The sequence below is a fragment of the Verticillium nonalfalfae genome (genome assembly GCF_003724135.2).
Source record: "Verticillium nonalfalfae strain VnAa140/NRRL 66861 chromosome Unknown scaffold_116, whole genome shotgun sequence".
Lineage (NCBI taxonomy): Eukaryota > Fungi > Ascomycota > Sordariomycetes > Glomerellales > Plectosphaerellaceae > Verticillium > Verticillium nonalfalfae.
In genome coordinates, this window is record NW_021167341.1 from 36228 (window position 1) to 63529 (window position 27302).

Sequence of the window (27302 nt, forward strand, 5' to 3'; positions counted from 1 at the left end):
GGTGGGTGATCGGAGACAGGGAACGAGGTGAGGTATGTATGTCGGGAAGATGGCGTGCGGCTGGGTGTTCGTGTTGGAAGACGTGAGGACGTTGGCTTTCGAATTGAGGCCCGCCACTGAAGGTTGAGCACGTTGAGATGGGGCGGCGATCGCACTGGACCAGCTTCAAGACGATTGTGTTCGGGTGGGAAGCAGGGGAGGAAAGAAGCGACAGAGAGGAGATGTCGCCAGAGTGGTGGCACTTTTGAACTGGGGGGCGGTGCCGGTGACTATTGTCTATTGTCTGGGCGGGCAGGCGTGGGTGTGTGATGAGGTCGTCGGGAAAGAGCAGCCCACCGAGCGAGGCAAGAGCTCTCTTGGCGATTACCCTGTTGAGCACAAGCTCCTTCCTACATGCTGCTCCCTCCCACCTGCTGCCCCGCACCACTTGCCGTTTTACCCTCCAACCTGCGAGCCTGCCATTGCGCCATTCCATTCGCTCTATCATGTCTTGCTAGGTCTCGACCTGTGAGGCCAAACATGACGCTGCCTGTTGAACACTGTTTGCCCGCGCTTCATGGCAAACAACCCAGGCCTGGCCATTGCATGTCACTGTCGACCCATGCCAGGCACCACCTGCGGTTGGGGACGCCACGGGGGTGGGAGGCCGCCTGGCCATTGGTCTGAGGAGCCCCGCCGCCACGAGTTGCCTGCCTGGCCCGTGCTCAAGCTTACGCGTGGGCCAAGACATGGTTGAGCAGCTCCTGCTCGGCCAATTACCGCGACCTACCTACCTTCCGCAATATCGCCACGGTTGAGTTCCGTTTTCTACTCGACCGTCACAGCATGGCCGTTACGCTGTACCACACTGTGTTGGATCACACAGAGGCATCACGTTCGAGGGAGACGACGCCTGGCTTCCACAGCCTGCAGAGGCTTCAATACCCCTGTAGCAGAGCGAACAGGGCAAAGCAAGCCAGTTCCCATTCCGAGTGTTACAACAGCTTCCATCGTACATGAACGTGCCCTTCCACCCTCTACCACGCGGCGACCTCGCCCGCCTTGGGCTTCTGCATCCGAACCACCTTGTCGCAGTTGAGCAGGCAGAGCGGGTCGAACGCCTTCTTGATCTGTCTTGTGTCAGTGGGGGTCTCCAGGAGAGGCTGTATGGATGGAAGAGGCGTCTCTATGCGGAGGCTCCTGTACGTACCTGTCGCATGGCGTCCACGGTCGTCTCGCCGAGCTCGTGCGGGAGGTAATCCCTCTTGACGAGGCCCACGCCGTGCTCGCCCTGCTGCCGTCAGTCTGAATACCCACAAAGTCCTGACGGGATGCACATACCGTGACGGTGCCCTCCATCTCGACGGCGCGCTTGACCATGTTGTGCACGAGCGTCTCGGCCCTCTTGCGCTCCTTGTCGTTGTACAGCAGGATGACTGCCTCGTTAGATGTGTGTGCCCAGTGACGAGGAGTGACAAGACGAGGGGGGAAAAAGAGAACTCACTGTGAAAGTTGCCGTCGCCGACGTGGCCCACAATGGTGCCGAACAGCCCGCTCTTGCCCATGGCGTCCTTGGTCTCCTCGATGATGTCCGGCAGCCGGCTCATGGGCACGGCGACGTCGCCGGTCCAGACGTGGTCGCCGTCGCGCTTGACGGCCATGGTGCTCCAGAGGGCCTCCTTGCGGGCGCTCCACAGGTCGTGCTGCTCCTCCTCGTTGCGGGCAAACTCGAACGACTTGCCGCCGGCCTGGCCCGCGAAGCCCTGGACGAGGGCGACCTGCTCCTTGACGCCGCGCGCCGTGCCGGCAAACTTGAAGAAGAGCGTCGGCGCCTCCTGCCAGGCGCGGCCCGTCGTGCCCGACTCGTTGATGCAGCGCATCTGCAGGTCGTCGAGGATCTCGACGGCGGCGACGGGCACGCCGGCGCCCACGACGCGGGCGACGCAGTTGGCGGCGTGGCGGATCGAGGGGAACGTGGCGACGGCGACCGACGTCGACGCCGGCTTGACCGTCACCTTGAGGGTCGCCTCGGTGACGAGGCCCAGCGTGCCCTCGGACCCGATGAAGAGCTTGGTGAGGTCGTAGCCGGCGGAGCTCTTGCGCGGCCGCTGCCGCGTCTTGATGACGGTGCCGTCGGCCAGCACGACCGTCAGCGAGAGCACCCACTCGCGCATGGTGCCGTAGCGGTACGCGTTGGTGCCGCTGCAGCCCGTGCCGACCATGCCGCCGATCATGGCACCGGGGCCCGGGTCGGGCGGGAAGAAGAGGCCCGACGCGCCGAGCTGGTCGTTGAGCGCCTCCCAGCCGACGGCCGGCTGCACGACGACGTCGAGGTCGGCCTCGTGCAGCGCCAGCACCTTGTTCATGCGGCCAAAGTCGACGCAGACGCCGCCGCGCGTCGGCACAAAGTGGCCCTCGAGCGACGTGCCGCCGCTGTAGCCGACGACGGGGATGCGGCGCCGGTGGCACACCTTCATGATGGCCGCCACGTCCTCGGTCGACGAGGGGAAGACGACGCAAAAGGGCCGCTCCGACGCCTGGGCCGGGTGCGACGACCACTCGGACGAGGCGTGGTGGTCGAGGTCGTTGGGCGCCGTGCTGACGTGCTCCTTGCCGAGAATGTGCACAAAGTCGGCCCACGCCGCCTGCATGTTCTCCATGTTGGTCTTGTGCGCGGGCGCAATCGTCTTGTCGAGCGGCAGCGTCGAGTCCTCGCTGGGCTTGGGCGGGTAGAGCGTGCCGAGGTAGTAGGACGAGCCCATGGTGAAGAGCAGGACTGCGGGCAGGAGGTGGTCAGCTTGGGGGGCGACACTCATGAGGAGGCCGAACAATGGTTGCACATACCAAAGGTCAGGGCATAGCTCCGGCTTGACGCCGACTTTTCACGCTCGTTGGCGAATCTCTCGCGATCCGCCCTCTCCCGCGCCAGACGCTGCGTGATGCTGCCCGTCACCTGGCCCTGGAACGACCGGCCCGCCTTGTCCTCGTTCGATACGCGCTCGGGGGGCTTGCTGTCGGAGGCCAGGTGTCGCAGGGCGTAGGCGGTGCCGCGGGGTGTCGTGCGGAAACGCCGCAGGGCGCTCTGGGAGGCCTGGGCTGGGAGGCGGGCCATGATGATGATCTGATGTGTGGTTTGCTCGAGGTTGTGTACTGGGGATGGTCGTCGACTGGCTCAGGCCATGCGGCAGGGAACGCGACGCATGCGTTGATGGGCGATGGAAATGTCGCTTCGATTGAGGAGATGGCAGGCGAAGGCTCGTGTGTATGCTGGTGGCAAGTCGGGAGACAGCAGCTCCTCGGTCGTGGGTTGACTGATGTTCTTGGTGCTGGGCATGGGCTGGAGCTACTGCCAACTGCAGATGCAATGCAAAAATCGGGGTAGCTTCGGGCGGTGGAAGGGATCGGCGCCTTGGATCGGTCAGCTCCAGTCCACTCTTCCGACCCACTGCTCCGGCCCGGTGCGCATGTCTGCCCCTCTGACCCCTTAGTTGTGATGGCTACCGTGTCAGTGCTTGGTTGAATCGAATGTCACGCCATTTATACATTCGTGGTATCATTGTATTCATGAAGGTACTCCTCGCTTTTCTTGCTGTCCAGGCGCATGGCCTCCGATTATCGGATGCACAGTTGTGATCATCCAGAGTCCCACCCCCAAACCCTCCGAATTTCGACCATGATTGCCGGGTGGAAGGCCCAGCATGGCCTCGACACTCAAATCTCATGATCGTATGACCAGCTGCATGGCTAGTCGCAGTCTATACTCCGTTGTTCTCATCCTGCCTGCCTGCCTCCCAGCCGCTCTCGAGCACGATCAAGCGGGCCGCCACCCAGGCACGAGTTGCACAGAAAACGTCGGCGTCGCCCCATTCAGATGCGTCAAGTAGGCCTCGAGCTCGGTATCGCCGTCAATCAGCAGCGGCATCTCGCCGCCTTTGCCGTCCTTCAGAATGCCTTCGACACGCAGGCAGGCGGCATTGGGAAACTTCTCGACCGCCACGTGCCGTAGCTCCCGCACCGAGTGGGCGCTCATCGTCGCGATCCAGAGAGAGGTGCTCGTCTCGTAGGTCGAGAGGGGGCTCAGCCGTAGGAAGATGGCCGTGCTCGTGGACGGCGGCCCTGGCGCCGCTTGCTGCTGAGGTGACATGTGCTGCTGCTGCTGCTGCTGCTGGTAGGCCGCCGACTCGCTGTTCACCGCCATCAGCAACGACGATCCCAGTGTCGAATCCAGGACCACCCGCTGTGGATTGTGTGGGGATGCGTACGGCTGCTGCGCGCTGACTTGAGGATCGGGGTAGTTCGACTGGTACATGTGGTCCTGCCCGTTCCCTGCCGTGCCATCCCCGTCCTGCTCCTCGGCGTGAGGATTGTCGCCCATCGGCGCATCCGCAACCACGAAGCGGGGTTCGAGTCCTGGGCGGCTTGCCTGTTGCTGCTGGGTCTGGGTCTGGGTCTGGGTCTGCTTGGCAGCCTTGCCAGCTGTCTCTGCACTTGGTGTTGCCGAGGCCTTCTTGCCAGCCTGTGCCTTCTTCGCGCGTCCGGCATCGTCCCATCGCCTCTTCATGACATCACGGGCCAGCAGCTCGAGAGCCCGCAGCTTGTCCTCGTGCGTCGACTGCGTGTTGCCGGCCGTCAGCACGCGCTGCACAATCGGACACCGCTGGCCCCACTGGTTCTTCAGGTCATTCCACTGCTTGACGCCGGCCTGCGTCTTGCTGTGCACGCCGTTCTCCTCGACGAGCTTGTACCACGACGCGCGGAGCTGTCTCGTCTCCTCGGGGTTGATGCCCAGCACGACCCGCGCGTCGGGCAGCGTGAGGTTGCGGTTCTTGACGCGCAGGCGCTTGGTGCAGTCGGTGCAGATGACGTCGAGCGCCAGCTTCTTGCCGTCGTGGTTGTCTCGGCTCTGCCACATCTCGGCCTCGAGGGGCGGGAACTGGCGGATGAGCGCGTCCTTGAGGCCTTCCCACCTGTCCGGCCCGGCAATCGTCTTCTTGATGACGCCTGCCTCCTCGCAAAGGCGCGTGAAAATGGCGCGCATGCCGACGTACGAGTCCTCGTCCAAGCCCAAGATGGCTTTCGCCTCGTCAAGCGTCAGCTCGGACGGGAACCTCGGGGGGCCCGCCGCATCCCTCGACCGCAGGCCGAACACCTTGGTCAGGCGACGCGGCTTGTTGTGCCCTTTCCCGGCAGGCGACGTCTTCACCGGCGCCGGGAACAGCTCGACGACTGGTTGCTGCTGCTGTTGTCCCTCGCCAGCAGAAGCAGCAGCAGCAGCAGCAGCAGCACCCGATGGCGCCTGTTCCTGATCCTGATTCTGGTCCTGATGCTGGCCGGGACTCACCGGCGTGCCGTCCTCGGCCATGGATTCGTCGTCGTCGTCGGGCCCCTCGGTCGAAGGACGATCGCCGTTGCGGCCGCGCAGCATGAGGTTGTGCTCCTGACGAAGCCGCAGCAGCTCGCGCGAGCTAATCTCGTAGCCCTCCTCCTCGTTGACGATGCGGTGCATCTCGCGCTGGCTGACATTCTGCTCCCACAGCTCGCGCACCTTGGCGACGAGGTGGTCGTCCTTGCGCACGCGCTTGTAGCGGCTCGGGAACCCCCAGCGGCGGAATTGGCATTGCAGAGCGCGTTCGCTGCGAGGGCTCGATGTTAGTGAGGCCGCGTCTCGTAGTGGGGGTGGATAACATGATCCATAGTGAACCCGTGTATATGCGTGTGTGTGTGTGTATGAAGGATACGGCGGGCGTCTTTTGTTGCGCCGAGTCCGGTGGGCGAGATGGAGGATGGAAACGTACCTGGCGCCAAAGTTGTGGTGCTCCTTCATGTAAGCGGCGATGACGCGAAACGACTTCTTCTCCTCAATGTAGAGGCGCTCGCATATCTCCTTGTGTGCCTCCCACTTGTAGACCATGATGGCAACGGCTGTGGTCGGGACAGAGCGGCCTGCCCGTTTTGTGTTGAGATGTCAATAGCTGCTGTGTGTGATTGTGCTGGGGTTGTAAGAGGGGGGCGACGTAGGACGAACGGCAGGAGAAGAAGTTTCTGCCTTGATGGTCCGATGAGCCAGCCGCAGTCGGGTGCGAAGTATGTGACGGACACACTGTGCGGCCGTTGGCGGGCTGGTGGGGCATCCACTCAACAACACCTGGAGCGTGCTGGACAGGGACGTGCATCTTCACAGAGACCGCGTCTTCGCACTCGTGTCATCTCGCCTGATGCACGGGGAAGAATCCGATGGAGAGGAGCTTCAGGTTGGAGAACAATCCATGTTCTGCTTCGAACGAGGGCCAAACGTCTGGTGCGAGTGCTGCCAACAAGACGATCACGCCGACGGGAGACTGAACCTCGGCTGCCCGGGTGACCCCTCCTCCTCTGAACTTGGGACATGATCATAATTAACCAGCCGCACCCAGCTGTGTCCGTTCTTCATCCAGCATCACCACCATGCAAACAGGCGCATTGTCTTGCGCGTGAAACCACCTCTCCGTGTCTCGTATCTGCCCTGTTGTTCCAACCCGTCACTGTACAACCGAACACCTGCCTGCCTGCATTGGCTCTCGATACACAATGGCCGCTCTTACACCCCCCGACACCTACACCAATTTCACCCTCCCTGACGTCAAGTTCGCCCACCATCCGGCCTCTTCACCCACTGTCACGTCCGTTGTGCTCGTCATCCTGAATCGCCCAGCTGCCCGCAATGCCTTCACCGACTCCATGGCCGACTCGCTGGAAGCGACCTTCACCCTGCTGTCCGCCGACCCCCGGGTCAAGTGCATAGTCCTCACTGACTCCGACCAGTCCAATCAGTACTACTGCGTCGGCATGGACCTCGCCATTGCCGGCTCGCGCAAGGTCAACACGGAGATTCCCCGCGACGAGTACCGCGACGGCGGCGGCCGCGTCACCCTCTCCATGCACAGGTGCGCCAAGCCCATCGTCGCCGCCATCAATGGCAGCGCTGTGGGCGTCGGTATCACCATGACCCTGCCGGCCAGCATCCGCGTCGTCTCCAACAAGGCCAAGGTCGGCTTCGTCTTCGGCCGACGTGGTTTCAACATGGAGGCGTGCAGCAGCTTCTTCCTGCCGCGCCTCGTCGGGACAAGCCGGGCCATGCACCTCGTCACCACGGGCGGCGTGTACCCGGCCACGAGCCCGCTGTTCGGAGACCTCTTCAGCGAGATTGTGGAGCCTGGGGAGGTCCTGCCGCGGGCGCTTGCCATTGCGGAGGAGGTGGCGGAGAACGTCAGCGCCGTCTCGACCAAGGTGAACAAGGAGCTGATCTACCGGAACCCTGGGACACCCGAGGAGGCGCACCTGCTCGAGAGTTCCCTCTTCTGGGATCTGATCCGTGGGCGGGATAGCAAGGAGGGGATGCAGAGCTTCTTGGACAAGCGCGCACCCGAATTTGCGGCGAGCATCGATAAGGACGCCCCGACTGCGTATCCATGGTGGGAGGAGAAGCAGACCAAGCCCAAGCTGTAGTGGACGTAGGACTACCTGAAGAGGCGTCCATCTACCACTGGTAGGGCTGCAGCAACCAGGCACATGAAAATGGCGCTATCCTCGGAGCCGTGACCGTATGGGTCGGGGGTCTGCGGGACCCGGGATCATTGATCGACATGTGCTGGCGGGCCGGGTGTTGGGTTGCTTCGATGGCAAACGCCCAAGGGCAGTGCGCGGTGCCCTGGTTGGCTCGGGTCTTCCCACCTGGATGCATTTGTAGGCGACGGCAGCCTCGGGCTGGGCAGAGATTTTGGCCAGTGGCTCCATAGCACGGTCGGGATACAGCTGTCTAGTGCGCGTGTCCGAGGTTCACATGCCAAAGGAGAGTGTTTGCGGAGGGGCTAGAGTCTGTAATTGATAAGAATTTGCATGGGAAACTGCCAAAGAAAAAAAAAGAAAAAAGGAGACCAAAGCAAAATTGTGCTGTGCCTGCTTGGAGGTGTGCTAGACGTCAGAGCCGTGCGGCGTGCCCAGCATAGGTTATGCGGCAATGGTGAGGAGCGCACGAGTCACTGTTCCGTCTGTTCCAAGGTTTGACCAGCTTGGCTTTCGTCGTTGAGACTTGTCTGCCTGCTCCATGTGATGAGTGGCTGTCGGAGGACCTCGACCGGGCCATCCCAGGCTCCAGAGCAACAGGAGACACAGACCGGCTCGACAGGTGGCATCGCAGCCAGAGATGGCCACGGATTGGAGACAGTGGCCAAATGAGGTTGAGACGCGGGCTGGCTGAGGCGAACAAGAGGAGTGAATGGGATTGCATGCAGGCACCCGCCAGGCGGAAGAAGAAAACAGTGAGGCAGACGCTAGAGCAAGCCAGTCCATCCCGGCATCAGTGAGAAGACGGCAAACGGGAGGGTGAGCGACTACTGCGTCTCTCTTGCCTCTGTGGACCGTCTGACACCTCTTTTCGGCCGGGCAAGTCCGATCTGACTGCACTGTAGAGGTACAGGGGGCGGCAGGTACCATCCGATGCGTGCTCAGGTGATGATACAGTGCGATGTGAGGCGCTCCTTCCAGTCCCCTGCTGCACCTGCCAGAAGTGCGTGCGCTTGCCCGTGCCGGGCCTGGCTTCCCCATTCGTTTCGTCATTCATCCCCCCCCCCGACACTCCACTTGCGCTCCGAATAGGTCACGGCTGGTCGCCGTGGTACATATTCTGGGCCTGGTCTCCGTCTCAACGACTTGTCACGAGGCTCCTGACGCTTTTGTTCCGAGGTCTTCTGCTCCGTCTGCTCTTTTTCTTCGCCGTCCTTTCTTCTCAGCCTGGCTATCTTCACCCTCGTATACACAGCGACCGGCCTTGCGCCTACATTCTCCCCCCCTTTTTTCGACGGAACCTTGCCCCATTCCAACTGCGACGCCCACGTTCCCTTGCTCAACTACCGCGAACTATCCAGGTTCGGTCCAGACAAGGGTCTTGCACATCAGATATACAGCTTCCCCAACAATCGCCTCCGCACCCAGCGCTCCTGTTCAACAACTCCCAAAGTCGTCAGCCCATCTTGCGCAGCAGCCTAGTTTTTGGACCTCCTTTGACGACTGCGCCAAGAAAACACTTCGACCACCTTCCGAAACATCTGCTCCCTTCGCATCGCGCTGCCTCTACATCTTGGTGTCCCTGGTTGCCCCGGCTTCCTTGGTCTCCTCGCTCCCTCGCCTTCGAGTAGCGCCCCCCTCCCCCTCCAATCGTCACAAACGACACCTACAAAATGCAGTACGTCAGGAGCTCACTGAGTTCCGTGTCCTCGGCATGGAACTCCATCAACCCTGCTACCCTCAGCGGTGCCATCGACGTCATTGTCGTCGAGCAGGATGATGGCTCCCTCGTTTGCTCTCCTTTCCATGTGCGCTTTGGCAAATTCTCCCTCCTTCGTCCCTACGAGAAGAAGGTCGAGTTCAAAGTCAATGGCGAAAAGCAACCCTACTCCATGAAGCTCGGCGAAGAAGGCGAGGCTTTCTTCGTCTTTGAGACCAAAGAAACTATTCCCAAGGACATGCAGACCTCGCCGCTTGTCTCGCCCGCCTCCAGCCCGCCCATGGACCCGCAGCACTCGCCCGAGGCTGGACTCCAGGAGCCTGATCTGCTCGATCTCGACGAGCTCAACAGGAAGCCCCGCCGTCCTCCTCCTGCTGTAGTGTACTCCTCGCGCGACCACAGTAAGAAGATGACCGACTCGGTGCCACAGATGGACGTGTTCGAGCGCTGACCCTTTGAACTAGCTCTCATCTCCTCGTCTACATCCCCCGAACTGTCGAACGGACGGCCAGCGTCTGGCGACTGGTCAAGCATGATGCGCCCTCACAGTGACGATATCTTGCGCAAATCAGCCCGCTCAACCGACCGCGACCTGACCGATGAGCCTTCCGACGGGCAGAGCCAAGAATTGTCAGAACGCTCGCACAGTCCACCTCCGCTGGCGCCCCGAGAGGCGCTCGAGCGCGCCATCGCCCTGTCGCGGAACCTTGAGGCAGCCAATATTCCTAGCCAGGTTACCGAGACTGGCGATCTCAAACTCGACATGACGGGTTTCAAGAGCAGCGAAGAGGAAATCTTCCGCGCCGAGATTGTTGCTCGTAAGATCCTCTCTCAGGAACTTGACGGCAACTATGACATTGGCTCCCTCTTCGGCATGGACGAGCACGGCAATATCTGGATCTACAGCAGTGAAGAAGCCAAAGAAGCTGCGCGCAAGAAGACCATGGCGGCTGGCATTGGCCACGGCCCCACGCCTGCTGCTGATGCCGTCTCCGACCCTGGCTATCAGAGCGACGCTAGCGACGAGACGACGACGGGGCCAGCTCACTCGCACAGGAGGTCTGAATCGGATGGGGGCCTCCAGACGCCCCTGAGCACCCCGCCAGGTTCGACCGCCGGAGACCCCAACCTCAATTACGCCAAGACGCTCCGGTTGACTAGCGATCAGCTGAAGGCTCTGGGTCTGAAGCCCGGCGAGAACAGCATGAGCTTCACTGTCAACCGTGCGACCTGCCAGGCCAACATGTACCTCTGGAGGCATGAGACGCCAGTTGTCATTTCCGACATTGATGGCACCATCACCAAGTCGGACGCCCTCGGCCACGTCCTCAACATGATCGGACGTGACTGGACGCACGCTGGTGTGGCGAAATTGTACAGCGATATCGCTGCGAATGGTTACAACATCATGTACCTGACCAGTCGGTCCGTGGGACAGTCGGACACGACGAGAGCGTACCTCGCGGGCATTCAGCAGGAAAACTACAAGGTCCCGCGGGGCCCGACCATTCTGTCCCCTGACCGGACAATGGCCGCCCTTCGACGGGAAGTGTATCTTCGCAAGCCCCATGTGTTCAAGATGGCTACACTTCGAGACATTCGTCACCTGTACGGGCCGGACCAGACTCCCTTCTATGCCGGATTCGGCAACCGTCTCACGGACCAGATATCGTACCGAACGGTCGATGTTCCGAGGAACCGCATCTTTACCATCAACTCCAATGCTGAGGTGTCGCTTGATCTCCTCAGTCTTAACAAGCTGAAACTAAGCTACATCAACATCAACGAGGTCGTGGACCACTTCTTCCCCCCTGTCAGTACCCTCATCACTGGTGGTGGTGAGGAATACACCGATTTCAAGTTCTGGAGGAACACGCCCCTCGAACTCGACGAGTTCTCCGCCAGCGATACGGATGACGAGGACGACGATGAGGAGGAGGACGATGAAGATGATGATGAAGAAGACGATGACGAGGAGGCCGGCGACGGCATGGCTGACAGTTACATCTCGCGTGATTCTATTGACGAGTACGCAGACGGACGCGAAAGCATCCTCAGCGACAGCGTCACCGGCGACGACTCCATGATGAAATCTCTGGTGCTCGACGACGAGGATGGCGATGACGAAGACTCGTTCGAAGACGCCGAAGATGACGGTGACAATGACGATGACGACGCACCCGCGAGCCCCGCGCGAACGGAGCGTGAGCGTACTGTCATGGCTGACGAGCCAATCAACGGTGCCAAGCTGAGCCCGACCTCTGACAAGCCAGTGGTCGAGGACATTGGCGCCGAGATGATCACAGGGGTAAAGCATCTCACCCAGGAGAAGCCGGCGTGGAAGTGAAAGAACCCAGTGCGCTAAATCTAGTTTTGCTCTTACCAGGCTGGTGACGTTTATGATCCCGAGACCGAAAAGACCAAGCAAATTTAATGGCAACGTTTTGTTGCGAGCGACGGTGCGGCTTTCTTTGGCGTGCGTTCCTTCTTTTCTGCGGATTTATTACCTCGAAAGGAGGTCTGGGACGAGATGTGTACTGGATGAGGCAGGACGAGAGGTGCATAGCGACAGGCGTTGGATTGGTGTTTCTCGACGAGGTAGATCGAGCGAGCGGTTGCTGTTTTTTCATGTACAACGGATCCGATAAAAGTCTTGCACAGCGATCAATACACGATACAAAGACATGAAGAGATGAAACTCATTATTAACCGGCTCCGTTCGATTTGTTTGTGGGCTCATGGCCCTGGGTATATATGGTACACTTTCTCTACACACGCGGATCCCATGCTCTGCTTTTCTTTTTCGTTGGCAGTGACGCGCCCACTCTCAATACGGGCCCCAAGTCCTATCCATTGGCACAAAGTAAGCCCCAGTATTGCCTGAAGAAGAGCCCGGCATGTGCATCTGCTCAACATGATATGAGCCGTCGTCGTTCAGGACCCCGTCTGTCCCTAATTCCATGTCGGCCGTAACAGATGTGGCCCTCGCAGTGTGACCCCCAAAATCGAAGGCGTAATTCGCGTTGACTCCCATGACGTGGCCATTGAGCGGAACCCCGGTCATGTATGCGTCGCCAGTGGGAAGAGCAAAGGTGCCACGCGCAACAAAAGCCGGCCCGTGGGCAGCTGCAGTCGGCTGGATGTATATCGGCCCGTCGCCCTCTGGGTGCAGGTTCCGGCTCATGATGTGGCCCATGACGCGATTGAGAAGCACAGGGCGCAAGCCAGGCGGCTGCACCAGGGGATCGTGTCCGAAGTGCCCGACGTGCGCGGTCGCAGCTGCAGCTGCGGCGGTGGAAGAGCCGTCCTTCTAGCCCGACCCTTCCATCTTGAGGTCCTTGTCCTCGTCCATCTCGTTGCCGAAGACGTCCTCCATGGTGCCGCCCTCGACGCCCTCGCCGCCGACGTCCTCGTCATCGTCGTCCTTGATCGCAGTGTTGGCACCGGCGCCCGTCTGCTCGACACCTTCCATGGCGCCACTGCCGCCGCCGGGCGCCGCCACCACGGGCACGTCGTCGTCCGAGTCCTCGTCCATGCCGGCCTCCTCCCACATGTCCTTGAGCCCCCAGCTCGTGCCGCTGAGGACGAAGCGCTCGCTGGGCAGGCGGACGCCCCACTCGTTGGGCGCGACCTTGGGTAGGGCGACGCGGTTGTGCTCCTTGGCGAGGTCCTGGAGCCAGTCCTTGCTCATGCCGCCGGCGCCGGCGCCGCCGCGGAACTGGTAGCTGAGGCGCGCGGCGATGGCGAGCTTGACGGCGTTGGCCGACACGGTGGCGTCGCCGCCCGTGCCGGGGATCGAGGCGGCGCCGGCGCCCGCCGAGGCCGAGGGCTTGGAGCCGGCGTGCGTCGTGTAGGGGTCGGCCGAGAGGTGGAGGGCGTCGTTGAGGATCGACGACGTGTGGCGGTAGGCAAAGTCGAGGAGCAGGAGCGGCACGCGCGACTCGTACGCCGTCACGCCCTGCGAGGTGAGGAGGAGCTCGATCATGCGCGCGTCGCGGGGGCGCGGGGCCGAGGTTGTGGGGGACGCGGGCGCCTGCTGGCCTTGCTGCTGCTGTTGTTGCTGTTGCTGGTTCTGCTGAGTCGACTGCGATTGTGACGCGTTTGTGGCGGTTTGTGACTGAGATGCTGGCGGTTGCGAGTGGGATGCTGTCGCCTGTGTCGCAGGGTTGCTCTGGCTGCCGTTCGAGGAGGCAGGCAGGCCGTTGGTCTGGGGTGCTGTCTGGGAGGCCATGGTGGCTGGAGTGGAAGGCGCTGAGAAGACGTGTGATTCGGAGGAGTTTGAGAGGGTTTTTGCAGGAAGCTCTTCTTGTATGAGGCGTTGCTCGAGACGATCGAAAATGAAGAGTGCTGGGTGTGTGATTCGCGTCGAGCACGGCGGGATGCGACGCGATCGAGGGCGCAGGTCTTCGTTTGTGTGCTGATGGGTATTTTGTGGATAGATTTCTAGCAGGAGATCCACAGCGTTTCTCTTATTGAGCAATGTTGGTCGAATTGGTCGCTTTCGAGAGGTTGGCAGCCACAGGCTTAGGATTGAGCTTGAAGGTGCTTGACCGCAGGAGCGAAGCTGTAGCTGCCTTCGCTGAACCAACGGCTCTGGCAAGGCCTCGCTGCTTTAGCCGAGTGGGAGCCTTCCTTACCTCAGCAGATGCATAACATCGATCCACGACCCAAGCATTCAACCCAACAATCTCAATGCCCGTTCGTGTTATTCCATGAGCCATTGGTCTTTACCTGTCTTTTATTTTCAAGTGTGCTGGAAATCGCCACCGTGATTTTTCTGTGGGTGAGCTCGATATCATGGCGATACTTCCACATTATTATCAATGTCCAGCAACGGAGCAGTAGAAACTGGAGATGGAGAGAGGCATATGCCCTTCACTCACAAGGAACCCTCTCATCTGACTTCATTTTTTTTTTGATGCTCCGATGTGGCAGGAAGTCAAGCCTGCTATTTGATCATGCATGCCAGTGATCAACCAAACCTTCATGGCCAGGTGGACGGGAATCTTGCCAAACCGACCATCGGAGGAAAGAAGTCTGCATTGAAGCCAAGTCTTCTGGCAGACGCTTTCAAATGTCGAGTCCTTCTCGCTCAATACTGAGTGACCAACCTAATCCAACTACACTGTCACAGTCTTTCGAGCGCAGACAACAGAGCAATAGCGGCAAGGACACTAACCCGTCCACGGCCGGAGTGATCGGTCGTCAAATAATCCGCTCCGCGTCATGCACTGACCACACCTTATTTCCCTGCGCCAGGGTGTGTCGATTGGGCCTTGGCAAATGGAGGGGCAAAAGACTGCGAAAATGCCCCGCCAAATCGAGTGGACTGTCCAGGTCCGATGCAGGACACTGTGACGCTCACAGTCAACGGCGTCACGCTAAATATTTTCCTCTATTGACTCACCAACTGCCTGCTTGGATCTCACGATATATACCCGGACACTGGTTGACTCGGACACCCGTATTCCTCGTCATCCCACTCTCACATCACATCATTGGCTCATCGCCAATCATCCAGACAGCCATGGAGACGACACTGCCCTTCCCGTTCGTCATCAGTGTCGGAACCTCTTCTGAGGGCCTCACTCGCGAACAGGTCTCGGTCCTGGGCGCCCCTTTCTTCGATGCCGATGATAAGACGCTTGCCAGCAACACCGACTTCCAGGCTTACTTTGACGTCAGTGCTGTTCAATCATACGAGGACATTGTGTCCCTCCTCGACCGCGGTGCGAGGAGAGTCTTTGTCGACACTGAGCGACTTCCTGAGTATGCCGACTTCAGAGATCGCGTAGCCCCCACAGTTTCAACCCTCGACCTCTCAGCCGCCACACCCAATGGTCTTCTCGTCAAAGACTTTGATCCTTCAAGTTCCGGTGTCGACGAGTTCGTCAAGCAGGCCAGCGAGAAGAAGCTGTCCAACCTGTTCGTCAAGCCCGTATCTAGCGCCAACCTCGAAAGCTTCATCGAGATTGCCCAGAAGGCTCACGCCATCCCTATCATTCCCTCTGACGCCCTGACTGTCAATAAAGATGACTCGAGCCGCCTCTCACTAGCCAAGGTTATCGCCTCCCTGTGGAAGACCGACAGGACTGACGGTCTCCTCCCTACCGTTGTCTGCGACGAGTCGAGCACCGCGCTCGGCCTTGCCTACAGCAGCCAGGAGAGCATTTCCGAAGCCATTCGAACACAGACAGGTGTCTACCAGAGCCGTAAGCGCGGACTTTGGTACAAGGGCGCCACGTCTGGCGACACCCAGGAGCTGCTCCAGGTCTCCCTGGACTGCGACAACGACGCCATCAAGTTCGTCGTCAGGCAAAAGGGACGCTTCTGCCACCTCGAGCAAGATGGCTGCTTTGGCAACTTGACGGGCATCGCCCGTCTTGAGAAGACCCTCAAGGCTAGGAAAGAGTCTGCTCCCGAGGGCTCCTACACGGCACGCCTTTTCAACGACGAGAAGCTCCTGCGGGCCAAGATCATGGAGGAGGCCGAGGAGCTGTGTGACGCCAAAACGAAGGAGGATGTTGCTTTCGAGGCCGCAGACCTGATTTACTTTGCCCTCACCAAGGCTGTCAGTGCTGGTGTCAGCGTGGCTGATATCGAGAAGAGCCTTGATGCCAAGGGCTGGAAGGTCAAGAGGAGAAAGGGTGATGCGAAGGGCAAGTGGGCCGAGAAGGAGGGCATCAAGACCGATGCGCCAGCGCCTGCCAAGGCCGCCCCGGCACCTGCTCCCCAGAGCAACGGTGCCAAGTCAGACAAGATCCTCATGCGCCGTTACGATGCGTCCAAGGTCTCGGCTGCCGAGGTCACCGAGGTCCTGAAGAGGCCATCACAGAAGTCTCCTGAGGCTATTCTCAACATCGTCAAGCCTATCATTGACGAGGTCCGTTCCGGCGGCGACAAGGCCGTGCTCTCCTACACTCACAAGTTTGAGAAGGCCACGTCACTCACCTCGCCTGTCTTGAGGGCACCCTTCCCGGAGGAGGCCATGAAGCTTTCTGAGGAGTCCATCAAGGCCATTGACATCTCTTTCGAGAACATCCGAAAGTTCCACGCCGCCCAGAAGGAGGACAAGCCCCTCCACGTCGAGACGATGCCTGGTGTTGTGTGCAGCCGCATGTCCAGGCCGATCGAGCGCGTCGGTCTCTACATCCCTGGTGGCACAGCCGTCCTGCCCAGCACTGCTCTCATGCTCGGTGTCCCCGCCATGGTCGCCGGCTGCAAGAAGATTGTCTTCGCGTCGCCGCCCCGCGCCGACGGCAGCCTGACGCCCGAGATTGTCTACGTCGCCCACAAGGTCGGCGCCGAAAGCATCGTCCTCGCCGGCGGCGCTCAGGCCGTCGCCGCCCTGGCCTACGGCACCGAGTCGGTTCCCAAGGTCGACAAGATCCTCGGCCCCGGCAACCAGTTCGTGACGGCAGCCAAGATGTTCGTCAGCAACGACACCAACGCTGGCGTCAGCATCGACATGCCCGCCGGTCCCTCCGAGGTCCTCGTCATCGCCGATGCCGACGCCAACCCGGCCTTCGTCGCCTCCGACCTCCTCTCCCAGGCCGAGCACGGCGTCGACAGCCAGGTCGTCCTGCTCGCCGTCGACCTGTCCGAGGACAAGCTCCGCGCCATCGAGGACGCCCTCCACGAGCAGGCCATCGCCCTGCCGCGCGTCGACATTGTCCGCGGCGCCATTGCCCACTCGGTCACCATCCAGGTCCGCGACATGGACGAGGCCATGCGCATCAGCAACGACTACGCCCCCGAGCACCTCATCCTCCAGCTCAAGAACGCCCCCGAGGTCGCCCAGATGGTCATGAACGCCGGCAGCATCTTCATCGGCGAGTGGACCCCCGAGAGCGTCGGCGACTACTCGGCCGGCGTGAACCACTCTCTTCGTATGTCCCCCCCCCACTTCTGCACCTAGTGAACCCCGCCCCAGCCTAACGTTGTTCCAGCCACCTACGGTTTCGCCAAGCAGTACTCGGGCGTCAACCTCGGCTCCTTCGTCAAGCACATCACGAGCTCGAACCTGACGGCCGAGGGCCTGCGCAATGTCGGCTCGGCCGTCATGCAGCTGGCCAAGGTCGAGGAGCTCGAGGCTCACAGGCGCGCGGTCGAGATTCGTCTCAACTACCTCGACAAGAAATGATAGATGATGGGCAGTATGAAACATGTAGAGGGGTGGGGGTAGATTACCGGAGTTTTACTGGGGGATCGTCGTTGTCAGACGATGGCATTGAACTAGAGTGGCAATTAAAACCTTTTCGTACCTGTCACGCTGTTGATGTTTCGTTTTGTGATGGTAACACAGATGCCCACGTCGCATATTCGATGTCTTTCATTCACCAGTCACCATAAACGCACGCCACGGCAGAGATGAGCACTGAAACATCAAGGCGCAAAGGCCCTGCGATTACCAAACAGCTAACACCCCGCATGTCGCCATCTGTGAACACAAGAGAAGTCTTTATGATACACTAGGCCTGTAAACGGTATCTCATACACTCTATTCCTTGGATCGCCTCCGGCCCCGGTATCGCTCGCTTGCACTGCACGCTTAGAACTTGGGCTTCATGGTGTTCCTCAACCTCTGGTAGTCGAAGAGACCCTCGATGCTTCCTACCGCGCTGACGGCGATGTCCTGGTCCCAGAGCTTCCTGTTGGCAAAGTCCATGACGTCCTTCTCGGTGATGGCGTCGATGATGCGCTCAATCTCGCCGGGGCTGGCGCGGCGGCCGGTGGTGATAAGCTGGCGGCCAATGTCCTCGGCAATGGCGGTGGTGCCGTCGAGGGACAGGAGGATCGAAGCCTTGAGCTGGGCCTTGGCGCGCTCCGTCTCGGCCTCGCTGACGTTGGAGGCGAGACGCATCCACTCGCGGATGGCGAAGTGGACGAGATCGTCGACGCGCTCCTTCTGGTCGGTGACGAGGTAGATACCCCAAAGACTGGTTCCGTTGTTAGCCATCTTGTCCATTCATCACGCAAGAACTTCCCAACACTCACCCGGTGTCGCTGTAGCTGGTGGAGAAGCTCATGAAGCTGTTGGCCAGGTTGTTGCGGTGGACGAAGCCGCTGAGCTTGCTGCCCTGGTGGGGAGCGTTGCCCATGGCCTTGTCGTAGTTGCCGACGATGGCCTGAGCGACGAGAGCCGTGTAGTAGTCGTCGTCGTTCCAGCTGACACCCTCAACAGCAATGGCGATGTTGGCAGTGGGGATCTGGTCGTCACGAACACGGACATCAGAGCCGATGAAGTCGGCCTTCTGCTTGGACAGAAGGTAGGCCTGGTTGTGGGCGCTCTGGGCGGGCAGGTTGGAGAAGTTCTTCTCGGCAAGCTCGACGAGCTTCTCGTGGGGGACACCACCGGAGCCAACGAGAACCATGCGGTCAGCGGTGTAGTTGTTCTTGATGTAGTTGGTGAGCTCGGTGCGGGTGATGTCGCGGATGTTCTGGCGAGGGCCGAGGATGGTGCGGCCGAGGGGCTGGTGCTGGAAGGCGGTGGCGTGCAGATGGTCAAAGACGACCTCTTCGAGCTGCTTCTCGACCTCCTCAGACTCGCGGAGGATGACGTCGCGCTCACGCTCAATGGCAGACTCCTCGAGCTTGGAGTTCTGGAGAATGTCGGAGAGAATGTCGACGCACTGGGGAACATCGGAGTTGAAGGCCTTGGCGAAGTAGACGGTGTTCTCGCGCTGTGGTTGATGGTCAGCATATTTCGCTCAGGAATTTAGCGTCGTGACGAACCGAGGTGTAGGCGTTCAGGTGACCACCCATGTTCTCAATCTCGAGCTCGAGCTGCTGCTGCGTCCTGTTGGAGGTGCCCTATATCGAATATCAGACATTGTTCATCGGTATCGGCGTTTTGTTTTGATGCGGTTGTACCTTGAAGGCAAGGTGCTCGAGGAAGTGAGCAGTGCCGTTGTTCTCGTCAGTCTCGGCCCTGGAACCGGCGTCGATCCACATGCCGACAGTCGAGGTCTGGGACCATGGCGAGTAATCAGTAGCGACCTGTTGGGTATCAAGTCAGAAAAGAGCGTCCAAAGCGATGTCGTTGTCGGCGTTCCCCAATGGAGCCGGAGAAAAGGGAGGCGTACTGTCAGGCCATTCTTGAGGGTGGTCGTCTGGGTCTTGCCAGGCGCAGGCGAGGCAAAACCTCTCGTCAGAGGAGCGGTCCTGGTGAGCGCCGCCCTGTTGCGCAGGCCCTGCGAGAGGTTCAAAGCTAGTCTCCGGGACGCCATGGCGGAGTTGTGGAGGATCTAGGAGGGAATGAGTGGTTTGACGAAATCTTTCGATGAGGTTTCGGCTCGCGGCTCGAAGCTTTCCAATTCTCGCTCTCGCAGTGCTGGAGATTGTTTCTGCCTGGGTTGCGAGGCCACAGTTTGTCCGAATTGTTCCGGCAAAGGCCGGTTAGGCCATTGGCCAATCGCACGTGGCGAGTTTGCAACTGCGGGTCTGCCTCTCCCGATCGTGTGAGTCAGCAGCCCCAGGCTGTGTCGTCACTATTTTCCGGGCAGCATTTTGCTGGGTTAGGCCAGGTGCTGCCTGACCAGGCCACCTGGGTGCGATGTGAGTAAGTACACTACCTGCTCAATAGGGGGCCATGCTCGCTTGAAAGGGGCAACGAGCCTGGCATGAGGGCTTGTCACTGGCGATGGGCATCTTGATAAGTCTCGACAGATGATGACGCCAGCTTTCCCCGTCTTTTGCCCTTGAAGATGTTTCATCACTCACTGTACGCTCTCTTCGTGTGCCCAAACATACATACGGACACCTTGCTTTGATACGTGCGTGGCACTGTATGTCCTGCAGCAACTGTCATGCATGGTGCCCAGGCAAGTCCTACATCGGCCGTACCTGACCGCTGTCTTCGGATGTCCAGCAACTCCTCACATCCCTGTGGCACCTCACCTATGAACAAATCTCAGGTCGTACATCCCGTGCACAAACCAATCGTCATCAGCATCCTCCCCACCGGCGGTCAAATCATCTTGACTACCACCTTGCTCATCTCACGTGAAGAAGGCCCTCCTACCCGCCCTTGCTGTCAGCCAACGGGATATCCGGACAAGCCTTGCGCCAGCACATTGACTTATCACATCCTGCACATCAAAGGCCAAAATGACCGCGGAAGGCTGGAAGGTGACTGATGCCTTCAAGACTCTTCACGTCTTCCAACAAAAACCCGCGCCTGACCCCTTCGCCTACGGCATGGAAGCCATTATCCAAAGCTATCCGCCCCTTGGCCAAGTCACTCAAGTCCAACGGGGTCTCATATCATTCTCTGTAATCCTCGAGGTGCCACAAGCTCGACAAGAGGAACCGTGGCAGGTGTCACTATGGGGATCGAGTGACGCCGCCGACTGGGTTGAGACCCCAACCTCGCTGCTGCCTCCTGAGACTGCACCCACGGCACTTGGGTCATCAACAGAAGGGGTTGCTCGGCTATTCTTCAACGCCGTCATTGATGCCCAGGCATCGCTTCAGTTCACCTTGAAGTTTCGCCATGGCGAGGATGAACCCTGGAGATGGACCCGTGACGAGTTGGGTCTCAACGATGGTCATGTCATCGTCAACACGTCGTCAGTCCGGAGTTTGCCTGGGAATCTCGAAGACCATATCAAAGGGTTGAATCCGGCTTGGCAAGTTGAATTCTTGACAAGTCAAGCTCCCAGAACACGACTTTGGTCACTTCAGGCTCCAGTGCCTGCTTCGAAGGACGATCGTTCTTCGGTTCTTGACCTCTCCATTGGAATCCCTTGGGGCCAACCTCTTAGATGGTTTGCCCTGGTACGGACCTGGAAACCCTGGCTTGCACCGAGACATGGTAAATCCAGATTCCATCTGGATAAAGACGCTATGTTGTGTTCTTTCCTTGGTCCACAGGGAAAACACTTGGTGTTATTGGCCATCAGCGGACTGAATAATGTGGCGGCCATGTTCCAAAGCAGAGATGACGAGGGCCTCGTCCATGTTCAGGTGTGTTAACCCAAGACCTGATGGGCGTGAGACCAGAAACACTAACTTCGAGCTACAGGCCCGCAACGATGACATCCATGAGCAGCAGGCTATCATTCTTGCTGCAATCGGTGACAACTTCGAAAGTGCCAATGCTTCCGTCATGTACCAGGCGCGAAGTGTGCTGAATGTTAGAGCTACCAGAGACGACCAGGAAGCGGAGATCAAAGCACTCGAGAAAAGCATCAAGCCAGAATGGAGGGAAAATTGGTATGACGGTCTCGGCTACTGTGGGTTCCCCCGCTCCTTACTTACGTGTTCTCCTTTCTAAACAAATGACAGGCACCTGGAATGGAATAGGCCAGAATCTCACAGAGCACAAGATCCTAGAGGCTCTGGATCACCTTGCCTCTGTGAATGTCAATATAACGAGCCTCATCATTGACGACAACTGGCAGTCCATCGATCGTCAAGGGAATGGCCAGTTTCAATACTCTTGGCTTGAATTTGAAGCTGATTCGGAAGGCTTTCCCAACGGATTGAAATCTACTATTTCCCAGATTCGAGAAAAGCACCCCCGTATCCAGCATATCGCCGTATGGCACGCGTTGCTTGGTGGGAAACTCCGCATCTTCCTGGGCAGGCGACTCGTTAGCTGACATTTGCTCAGGGTACTGGGCCGGCATATCCCCAAACGGCAAAATTGCCAAAGACTACAAAACCTTGCAAGTTCTCAGGGAAGAGAGCGAGCGACGCGAACTTCCACTTGGGGGAAGCATGACCGTCATTGCAAAAGACGATGTCAACCGTTTCTACAACGATTTCTATGCGTTCCTTGTCTCGTGTGGAATCGACGGCGTGAAAACCGATGCCCAATTCATGATGGACACCTGGAAATCGTCCGAGGCTCGTCGTGACCTCATCGAGGAGTACCTCGATGCTTGGACCATATCGACACTGAGGCACTTCAGCATCAAGGCCATCTCTTGCATGTCCCAAGTACCACAGATCATGTTCCATTCCTATCTCCAACGCAACAAGCCGCCAATTCTCTGCCGAACCTCAGACGATTTCTTCCCGCATGTCCCCTCGTCGCACGCTTGGCATGTATGGACGAATGCTCACAACGCACTGCTGACGCAGCACCTCAATGTTCTGCCTGATTGGGACATGTTCCAAACGATGGGCGACTATTCTCGTTTTCACGCAATGGCAAGGTGTGTTAGCGGTGGGCCCATCTACATTACGGATGTACCTGGACAGCATGATCGTGCGTTGATTGAGCAGCTCACTGGGCCTACACCACGAAATAAGACAGTCATTTTCCGTCCAAGTGTAGTCGGAAAGACCATCGATGCATATAACGACTACCACGATGACGTCCTCCTCAAGATCGGCAGCTATCATGGTATGAATCCCAATCGCCCTTTGGCTGTGTCACTTATTTAACTTCTACAAGGCTCTGCTGTGACTGGCACCTCGATCGTTGGTGTCTTTAATATTTCATCTAGACGGTTGGCGGAGATCATTCCTCTCAGCTGTTTCCCCGGTGTTCTCTCATCAATGAAGTACATCGTCCGGAGCCACGCAGGCTTGGGCATCTCGTCTCCCGTCTCACCGAATTCACCCTCATCTAACGTGACGATCTCCCTGCCCCATGGGCCGGAAGGTTCCGACATACTGTGCGCCTATCCTCTAACTGACTTCGCGAGTGAGAATAACGGCACCGTCTATACCGCCAATCTTGGTCTTGTGAGGAAATTTAGTGGTGCTGCCGCCATTGTGAACAGTGACTTTGAGCTGGACCACACTGGAAAAGTGCAGTTGCAAACCAGACTGAAGGCCCTCGGAACACTAGGTAAGCCTATGCTTTTGGCCGCGAGGATGCCTGCTGGCTAACCTGGGTACGCAGGAATTTACATCTCGAATCTGCCGAAGCTGACTATCGATGACGACTTCATCGCCACTATACAGGGACACATCATCAAAACGGAGGCCGTATCCTTCAGCAAAGATCATCCTCAGCTGTTGGAAATTGATGTTGAGGGCGCATGGCATGATCTGCAGTTGAAACCAGGTTGGAGCAATGAGGTAGAGATTAAGATGACCTTTCGCATCGACCACTACGAAGAGTAGATGAAATGAATCTTGAAAGGGGGAATAATAACCTGCGCGCCTGAGCATATGAATTTCTTGTGCGTCTTATTCAGTGTGTCGATACCTGAAGCAAGTCGTCTGGTACAGCGATAAGCCAAGTCTCGACATGCGCGCCGTCTCTGGGCCCTGGTGACGCGCATTCTTTCTCGTTGATGATTTGATCGTGTTCATCATCAGAATCTAACACGTCAAACCACTCATGGGCTCGCATGTGCTTCTCGCTCTGAGGCCATCCATCCTGGCGCAGCCACTGAAAAAAACTACGAGTAGCATTTTCAGATACATGATCTCCTAGTTCGTCAAGCCCGTCGTATAAAATGAGAGCTTAGCATGAATACCGATTTCCCTCTGAAGATGAATGACTTTTTGTTAAGCGCCTTTCAGCCAAAAGAATCAGAAGCAGATTGAAACAGCGACTCGTCATCGACACAGTCCCAGGCGAAACCTCGATATTGCGGCTAGTGGCTCTCACAGTCTTCATGAACGCGGACTTCCAAGTCGATGTCTTCGAGACGCGTAACCCCAAAAGGCCTCCACTGGCAAATCGGCATCCTGGCGTGCCCGTCAGTCTGACACAGAAACAATAACCTCTCCTCATCCGCGTGCGAGATGGGTCCGTCTGTGACGAGAGGTTGAGAGGTAGGATGCTGGATGAACGTTTGAGATGTACCCGACCACACGGCCGATGATAGATCCGTCCGTATCTGTCCCCTTCGAACTTCCTGGAGAAGAGACGTCTGTAAGCTGAGGACGGCGGCGCCGGCCCAGAGGAATGCTGCTGCTGGCTCCCGCTCCGCGAACATGCGGGTAAGGACAAGAGGATCATCTTTGGCAACCAGAGTCTATTGCGGCGACAGTACCCTGTAACCACGGGGTCGCAAGATTGCATTCGACCCCAGGTTCATAGAACACGCTAGCAAGTATGGAATTTGTGCCTCTGGGGTTGCAGCTCAAGGCGAGCAGTCGGTCAATGTGCTGGTCTCGATGAACCCAGCTATCTGGTAACTGAAAGGCAAGACCTTGACTGGATGCTGATGTTTCGCCCAGTTGTACTTTGGCGCGGAAATGCATATGCGAAACCTTGAGTGCCTTTTTCCTTCCGAAGCTTGGGAGTAGCAGGACAGCAGCAAGCTCTCATCCATGGTATCTTGGCGGACACAAAATCGGCCGAGAATTGCCACGGCATCAGAAAATGACGCCGCCGAACCGGGAAACGAGGAGCAAGTAGACTTGTTTGCCTCACAGACAATCGTCAAATTGGACTCTTGCAGGGAGACGGACCAGGGAGAGACGCATTGTCCATCAGACTCAGCAGCCAGCCAGCCTTGTCCCGGAGCGAGAACAACAGCCCACCAGCGCGTTTCCTCTGCGTTTTGAGCTCCGATATTGAGGTAAGTAGATGTGCCGTCATGCGCCGGCTCTGATGAGCCATGCCGAATCTGTGCCTTGCAGTCGATGTATCGCATCAAACAACCTTCGCCGAACAGCTCGACCCAGCGAACGGAGAGGAGATACGCCCATGCCAGTACGAGAACAGGCACATAGTCAGGCTGTTGCAGGGGCTCTCCGTTGCCACCGGGATTTTGCCCGGCCGAATCAGCAAGGAAGAGGGTGACAGGGCCGTTTGCCGACACCTCGACTTCCAGAGACTGTTGAAACGGTGGAAGACTTCGGTGAGCCCTAGGTCGAACGACCGGTTTCTCGCAGACACCGGGACCCCATACGCTGAACGTAGGATTAATTACTCAGTCGAAGCCGCTGATGAAAATAGGGGTGCCCGTTGAACGAATGGGAAACAGAAAGGCAAGAGGCTGGTAGAGCGGGATCATTAGCCACGCGATGGCGGAGGTACGCCCATGAGCAGAAGGCGGCCTCGTAGGCCTGGCGAAACTCCGTCGTCGTCCGTCGGACCAAATTAGCCATTTGGGTGGGAAAGGTTATACGAGTTCAGATTCCTCGTCATTCAAAAGGCAAAAGCGCAAAAGCCAATGCGTATGGTCGATTCTCTGTTGTGCATAACATGCATAATCTGGTGCATCATCACTCGGACTAATACTTGACGAGTCCACTCTTACATGCAGTGGTAGATCAAGAACCAGCTCCCCCTTTTATTCCTATTCCAATTCCAACGCCGCTACCCGACTTCGTAACCTTCGTAAACATGTACTCTACTCGCGCTCAAATACGGCTGGCGCAACAATCTCCTTGCCCTTGACGTACTCGAGGCCCTCGCCACCCTGCGGAACATTAGTACTACCGTCAATTTCCGGTTTTCTTGATAGGTTGACTTACGTAGGAGATCAGCGGCGACACCTCAATACCGTCAGAAGCCTTGTCGCCGGTGACAGTAGCGCCGGCAGCCTCGACCCAGCGCTTGCCCTGGGCCATGATATCCGCCTTGCTCGTGTCGGGGTCATCCTCACCGGTGCCGCGCGCATTCTTGAGCGGGGAGAACTCCTCCTCGCGCTTCACCTCGAGGCAAGCAAACTTATCAAGAGGCAGCATGGGGAAGACGTCGAAGACAAACTGCTCGAGCTTGATGCCGTTGGGCTTCTCGGGCTTAACTGTCTCGCCAGAGGACAGGTCAGCAGCGGGAATCTTCTTGCGGGCGACGTGGTGCGGCAGCTTGTGAGCCCACTGAGGGATGGACTCGAGGAAGCGAGCCGAGTAGTAGTGGTTGACGATGTTGGCGGCGCGGAACTTCAGAAGGCCCTTCTGGCGAGGATCTTCTGCCTCGGCAGTGGCGGCGTCAATCTCAGAGTACTCGACCACGTCGGGCTTGCCGTTCTTCTGGAGGATGAGTCCAACAGACTCGTTGGCGGCGCGCTTGCGGACGACCTTTGTGGCAATGTCAACGTTCTTAGCGGCCGAGAAGCCAATGAAGACGGGATCGGCGACCTTGACAAGGCAGTTGTCGACACAGTAGGCGTGAATGTGCTCAATACCGCGGGAGCCCATGTCGGACAGAACGTTGGAGACGACGAGGGCCTGGTAGAGGCCACCGTTACCGTCAGGGGCCACAGCAACACGGCCCTTGCTCTCGAGGAGGATCTTGCCCTCGTTAGAGATGCAGGGTAGGACGCCTTGCTCAAAGATGACGACATTGGCCTTGTCAAGACCGAAGTAGCTGTTTTTCTCGAAGAACTCCTGGGTCGGACCTCGCGTAGGGCCCGAGGTCATGACATACCAAGGGACAACGGCGGGTGTGCTAGCGCCAGCCTTGGCGGCGGCAAGCTCCTGGACCTTGCGGATGCGCTCAGCCTGAATCTGGAAGAGGGATTTGTTGCTGGGCAGGTCAATGTTGAAGCAGCCCTTGGGAGCAGAGCTGCCGAGACGGGTGCCCTGGCCGCCAGCCATGAGGACGACGGCGACCTTGTTCTGAGCAATGAGATCAAGGCCAGACTGGTACCACTTTTCCAGATCTTCAGGCTGAGAATCGAGGATACTGGCGGTAGCAGACTCGGGAAGAGGCTCGAGGCCAGATTGTGTGGAGGAAGAGTCGGCATCGTCGGTCTTGGGAGGGTTCAGGGCGCGGTTGGTAATGTCGTTGATGTGGGCTGGGTCGAAGCCAGAGAGCTGCTGGTAGAGGGCAGCCTGCTCATCCTTGGAGAGGGAGTCGTAGAAGGTGAAGACGTGGTCCTGCTCGGCCTTGGCGTACTTCTCCTTGAGCTCAGAAATTTGCTCAGAAGTAGGCTGGGGAGCAGCGGCGGGCTTGCTGCCGATGTTGAGGGCCGACTTGATGGCTTCCATAGTGGCGGGGTATCAGCTCGCCGAAGGGTGTGAGGGGCAATTGGGTAATGTGCTTGTATCGAGGTACGAACAAGTCTGAAGAGGAATTGAGCCAAGGAGGAAAACGGGGGTAGGAAAGAAGATTCAGAATCGAAATGGGAAAAGAGATCAATCAAGCGTTGACGACCAACATTGAGGGATCGTGCCAAATATAGGCAGGTACGGTAGC

The 27302-nt window shown here is 58.4% G+C and overlaps 10 protein-coding genes across 10 annotated transcripts; 4 read left to right on the plus strand and 6 right to left on the minus strand.

Annotated features, from left to right (window-relative positions):
* Positions 1-1016: 1016 nt before the first annotated feature.
* DLD1_2 (D-lactate ferricytochrome c oxidoreductase) lies at positions 1017-3091 on the minus strand (the record flags this gene model as incomplete). The annotated part of the gene is made up of 5 exons (XM_028635181.1): positions 1017-1109; positions 1190-1270; positions 1321-1415; positions 1484-2755; positions 2824-3091. 5 exons carry the CDS (start codon positions 3089-3091, stop codon positions 1017-1019), a joined length of 1809 nt encoding a protein of 602 aa, XP_028492235.1.
* A 699-nt stretch (positions 3092-3790) lies between these two features.
* Positions 3791-5890, minus strand: D7B24_000935 (uncharacterized protein; the record flags this gene model as incomplete). The annotated part of the gene is made up of 2 exons (XM_028635182.1): positions 3791-5621; positions 5775-5890. 2 exons carry the CDS (start codon positions 5888-5890, stop codon positions 3791-3793), a joined length of 1947 nt encoding a protein of 648 aa, XP_028492236.1.
* A 656-nt stretch (positions 5891-6546) lies between these two features.
* On the plus strand, positions 6547-7464 carry D7B24_000936 (uncharacterized protein; the record flags this gene model as incomplete). The annotated part of the gene is made up of 1 exon (XM_028635183.1): positions 6547-7464. The coding sequence occupies one exon, from the start codon at positions 6547-6549 to the stop codon at positions 7462-7464; it is 918 nt and encodes a 305-aa protein (XP_028492237.1).
* Positions 7465-9194: 1730 nt separating this feature from the next.
* Positions 9195-11588, plus strand: D7B24_000937 (uncharacterized protein; the record flags this gene model as incomplete). Its single annotated transcript, XM_028635184.1, has 2 exons — positions 9195-9642; positions 9706-11588. The coding sequence occupies 2 exons, from the start codon at positions 9195-9197 to the stop codon at positions 11586-11588; spliced, it is 2331 nt and encodes a 776-aa protein (XP_028492238.1).
* A 480-nt stretch (positions 11589-12068) lies between these two features.
* Positions 12069-12425, minus strand: D7B24_000938 (uncharacterized protein; the record flags this gene model as incomplete). Its single annotated transcript, XM_028635185.1, has 1 exon — positions 12069-12425. One exon carries the CDS (start codon positions 12423-12425, stop codon positions 12069-12071), a length of 357 nt encoding a protein of 118 aa, XP_028492239.1.
* A 126-nt stretch (positions 12426-12551) lies between these two features.
* TAF9 (Transcription initiation factor TFIID subunit 9) lies at positions 12552-13472 on the minus strand (the record flags this gene model as incomplete). The annotated part of the gene is made up of 1 exon (XM_028635186.1): positions 12552-13472. The coding sequence occupies one exon, from the start codon at positions 13470-13472 to the stop codon at positions 12552-12554; it is 921 nt and encodes a 306-aa protein (XP_028492240.1).
* A 1296-nt stretch (positions 13473-14768) lies between these two features.
* On the plus strand, positions 14769-17384 carry HIS4 (trifunctional histidinol dehydrogenase; the record flags this gene model as incomplete). The annotated part of the gene is made up of 2 exons (XM_028635187.1): positions 14769-17130; positions 17191-17384. The coding sequence occupies 2 exons, from the start codon at positions 14769-14771 to the stop codon at positions 17382-17384; spliced, it is 2556 nt and encodes an 851-aa protein (XP_028492241.1).
* A 408-nt stretch (positions 17385-17792) lies between these two features.
* D7B24_000941 (uncharacterized protein) lies at positions 17793-19470 on the minus strand (the record flags this gene model as incomplete). Its single annotated transcript, XM_028635188.1, has 5 exons — positions 17793-18180; positions 18239-18924; positions 18977-19054; positions 19115-19240; positions 19327-19470. 5 exons carry the CDS (start codon positions 19468-19470, stop codon positions 17793-17795), a joined length of 1422 nt encoding a protein of 473 aa, XP_028492242.1.
* Positions 19471-20350: 880 nt separating this feature from the next.
* Positions 20351-23323, plus strand: D7B24_000942 (uncharacterized protein; the record flags this gene model as incomplete). The annotated part of the gene is made up of 8 exons (XM_028635189.1): positions 20351-20822; positions 21007-21056; positions 21116-21208; positions 21267-21477; positions 21530-21802; positions 21858-22595; positions 22647-23045; positions 23100-23323. The coding sequence occupies 8 exons, from the start codon at positions 20351-20353 to the stop codon at positions 23321-23323; spliced, it is 2460 nt and encodes an 819-aa protein (XP_028492243.1).
* A 2189-nt stretch (positions 23324-25512) lies between these two features.
* On the minus strand, positions 25513-27094 carry UAP1 (UDP-N-acetylglucosamine pyrophosphorylase; the record flags this gene model as incomplete). Its single annotated transcript, XM_028635190.1, has 2 exons — positions 25513-25581; positions 25637-27094. The coding sequence occupies 2 exons, from the start codon at positions 27092-27094 to the stop codon at positions 25513-25515; spliced, it is 1527 nt and encodes a 508-aa protein (XP_028492244.1).
* Positions 27095-27302: the final 208 nt, after the last annotated feature.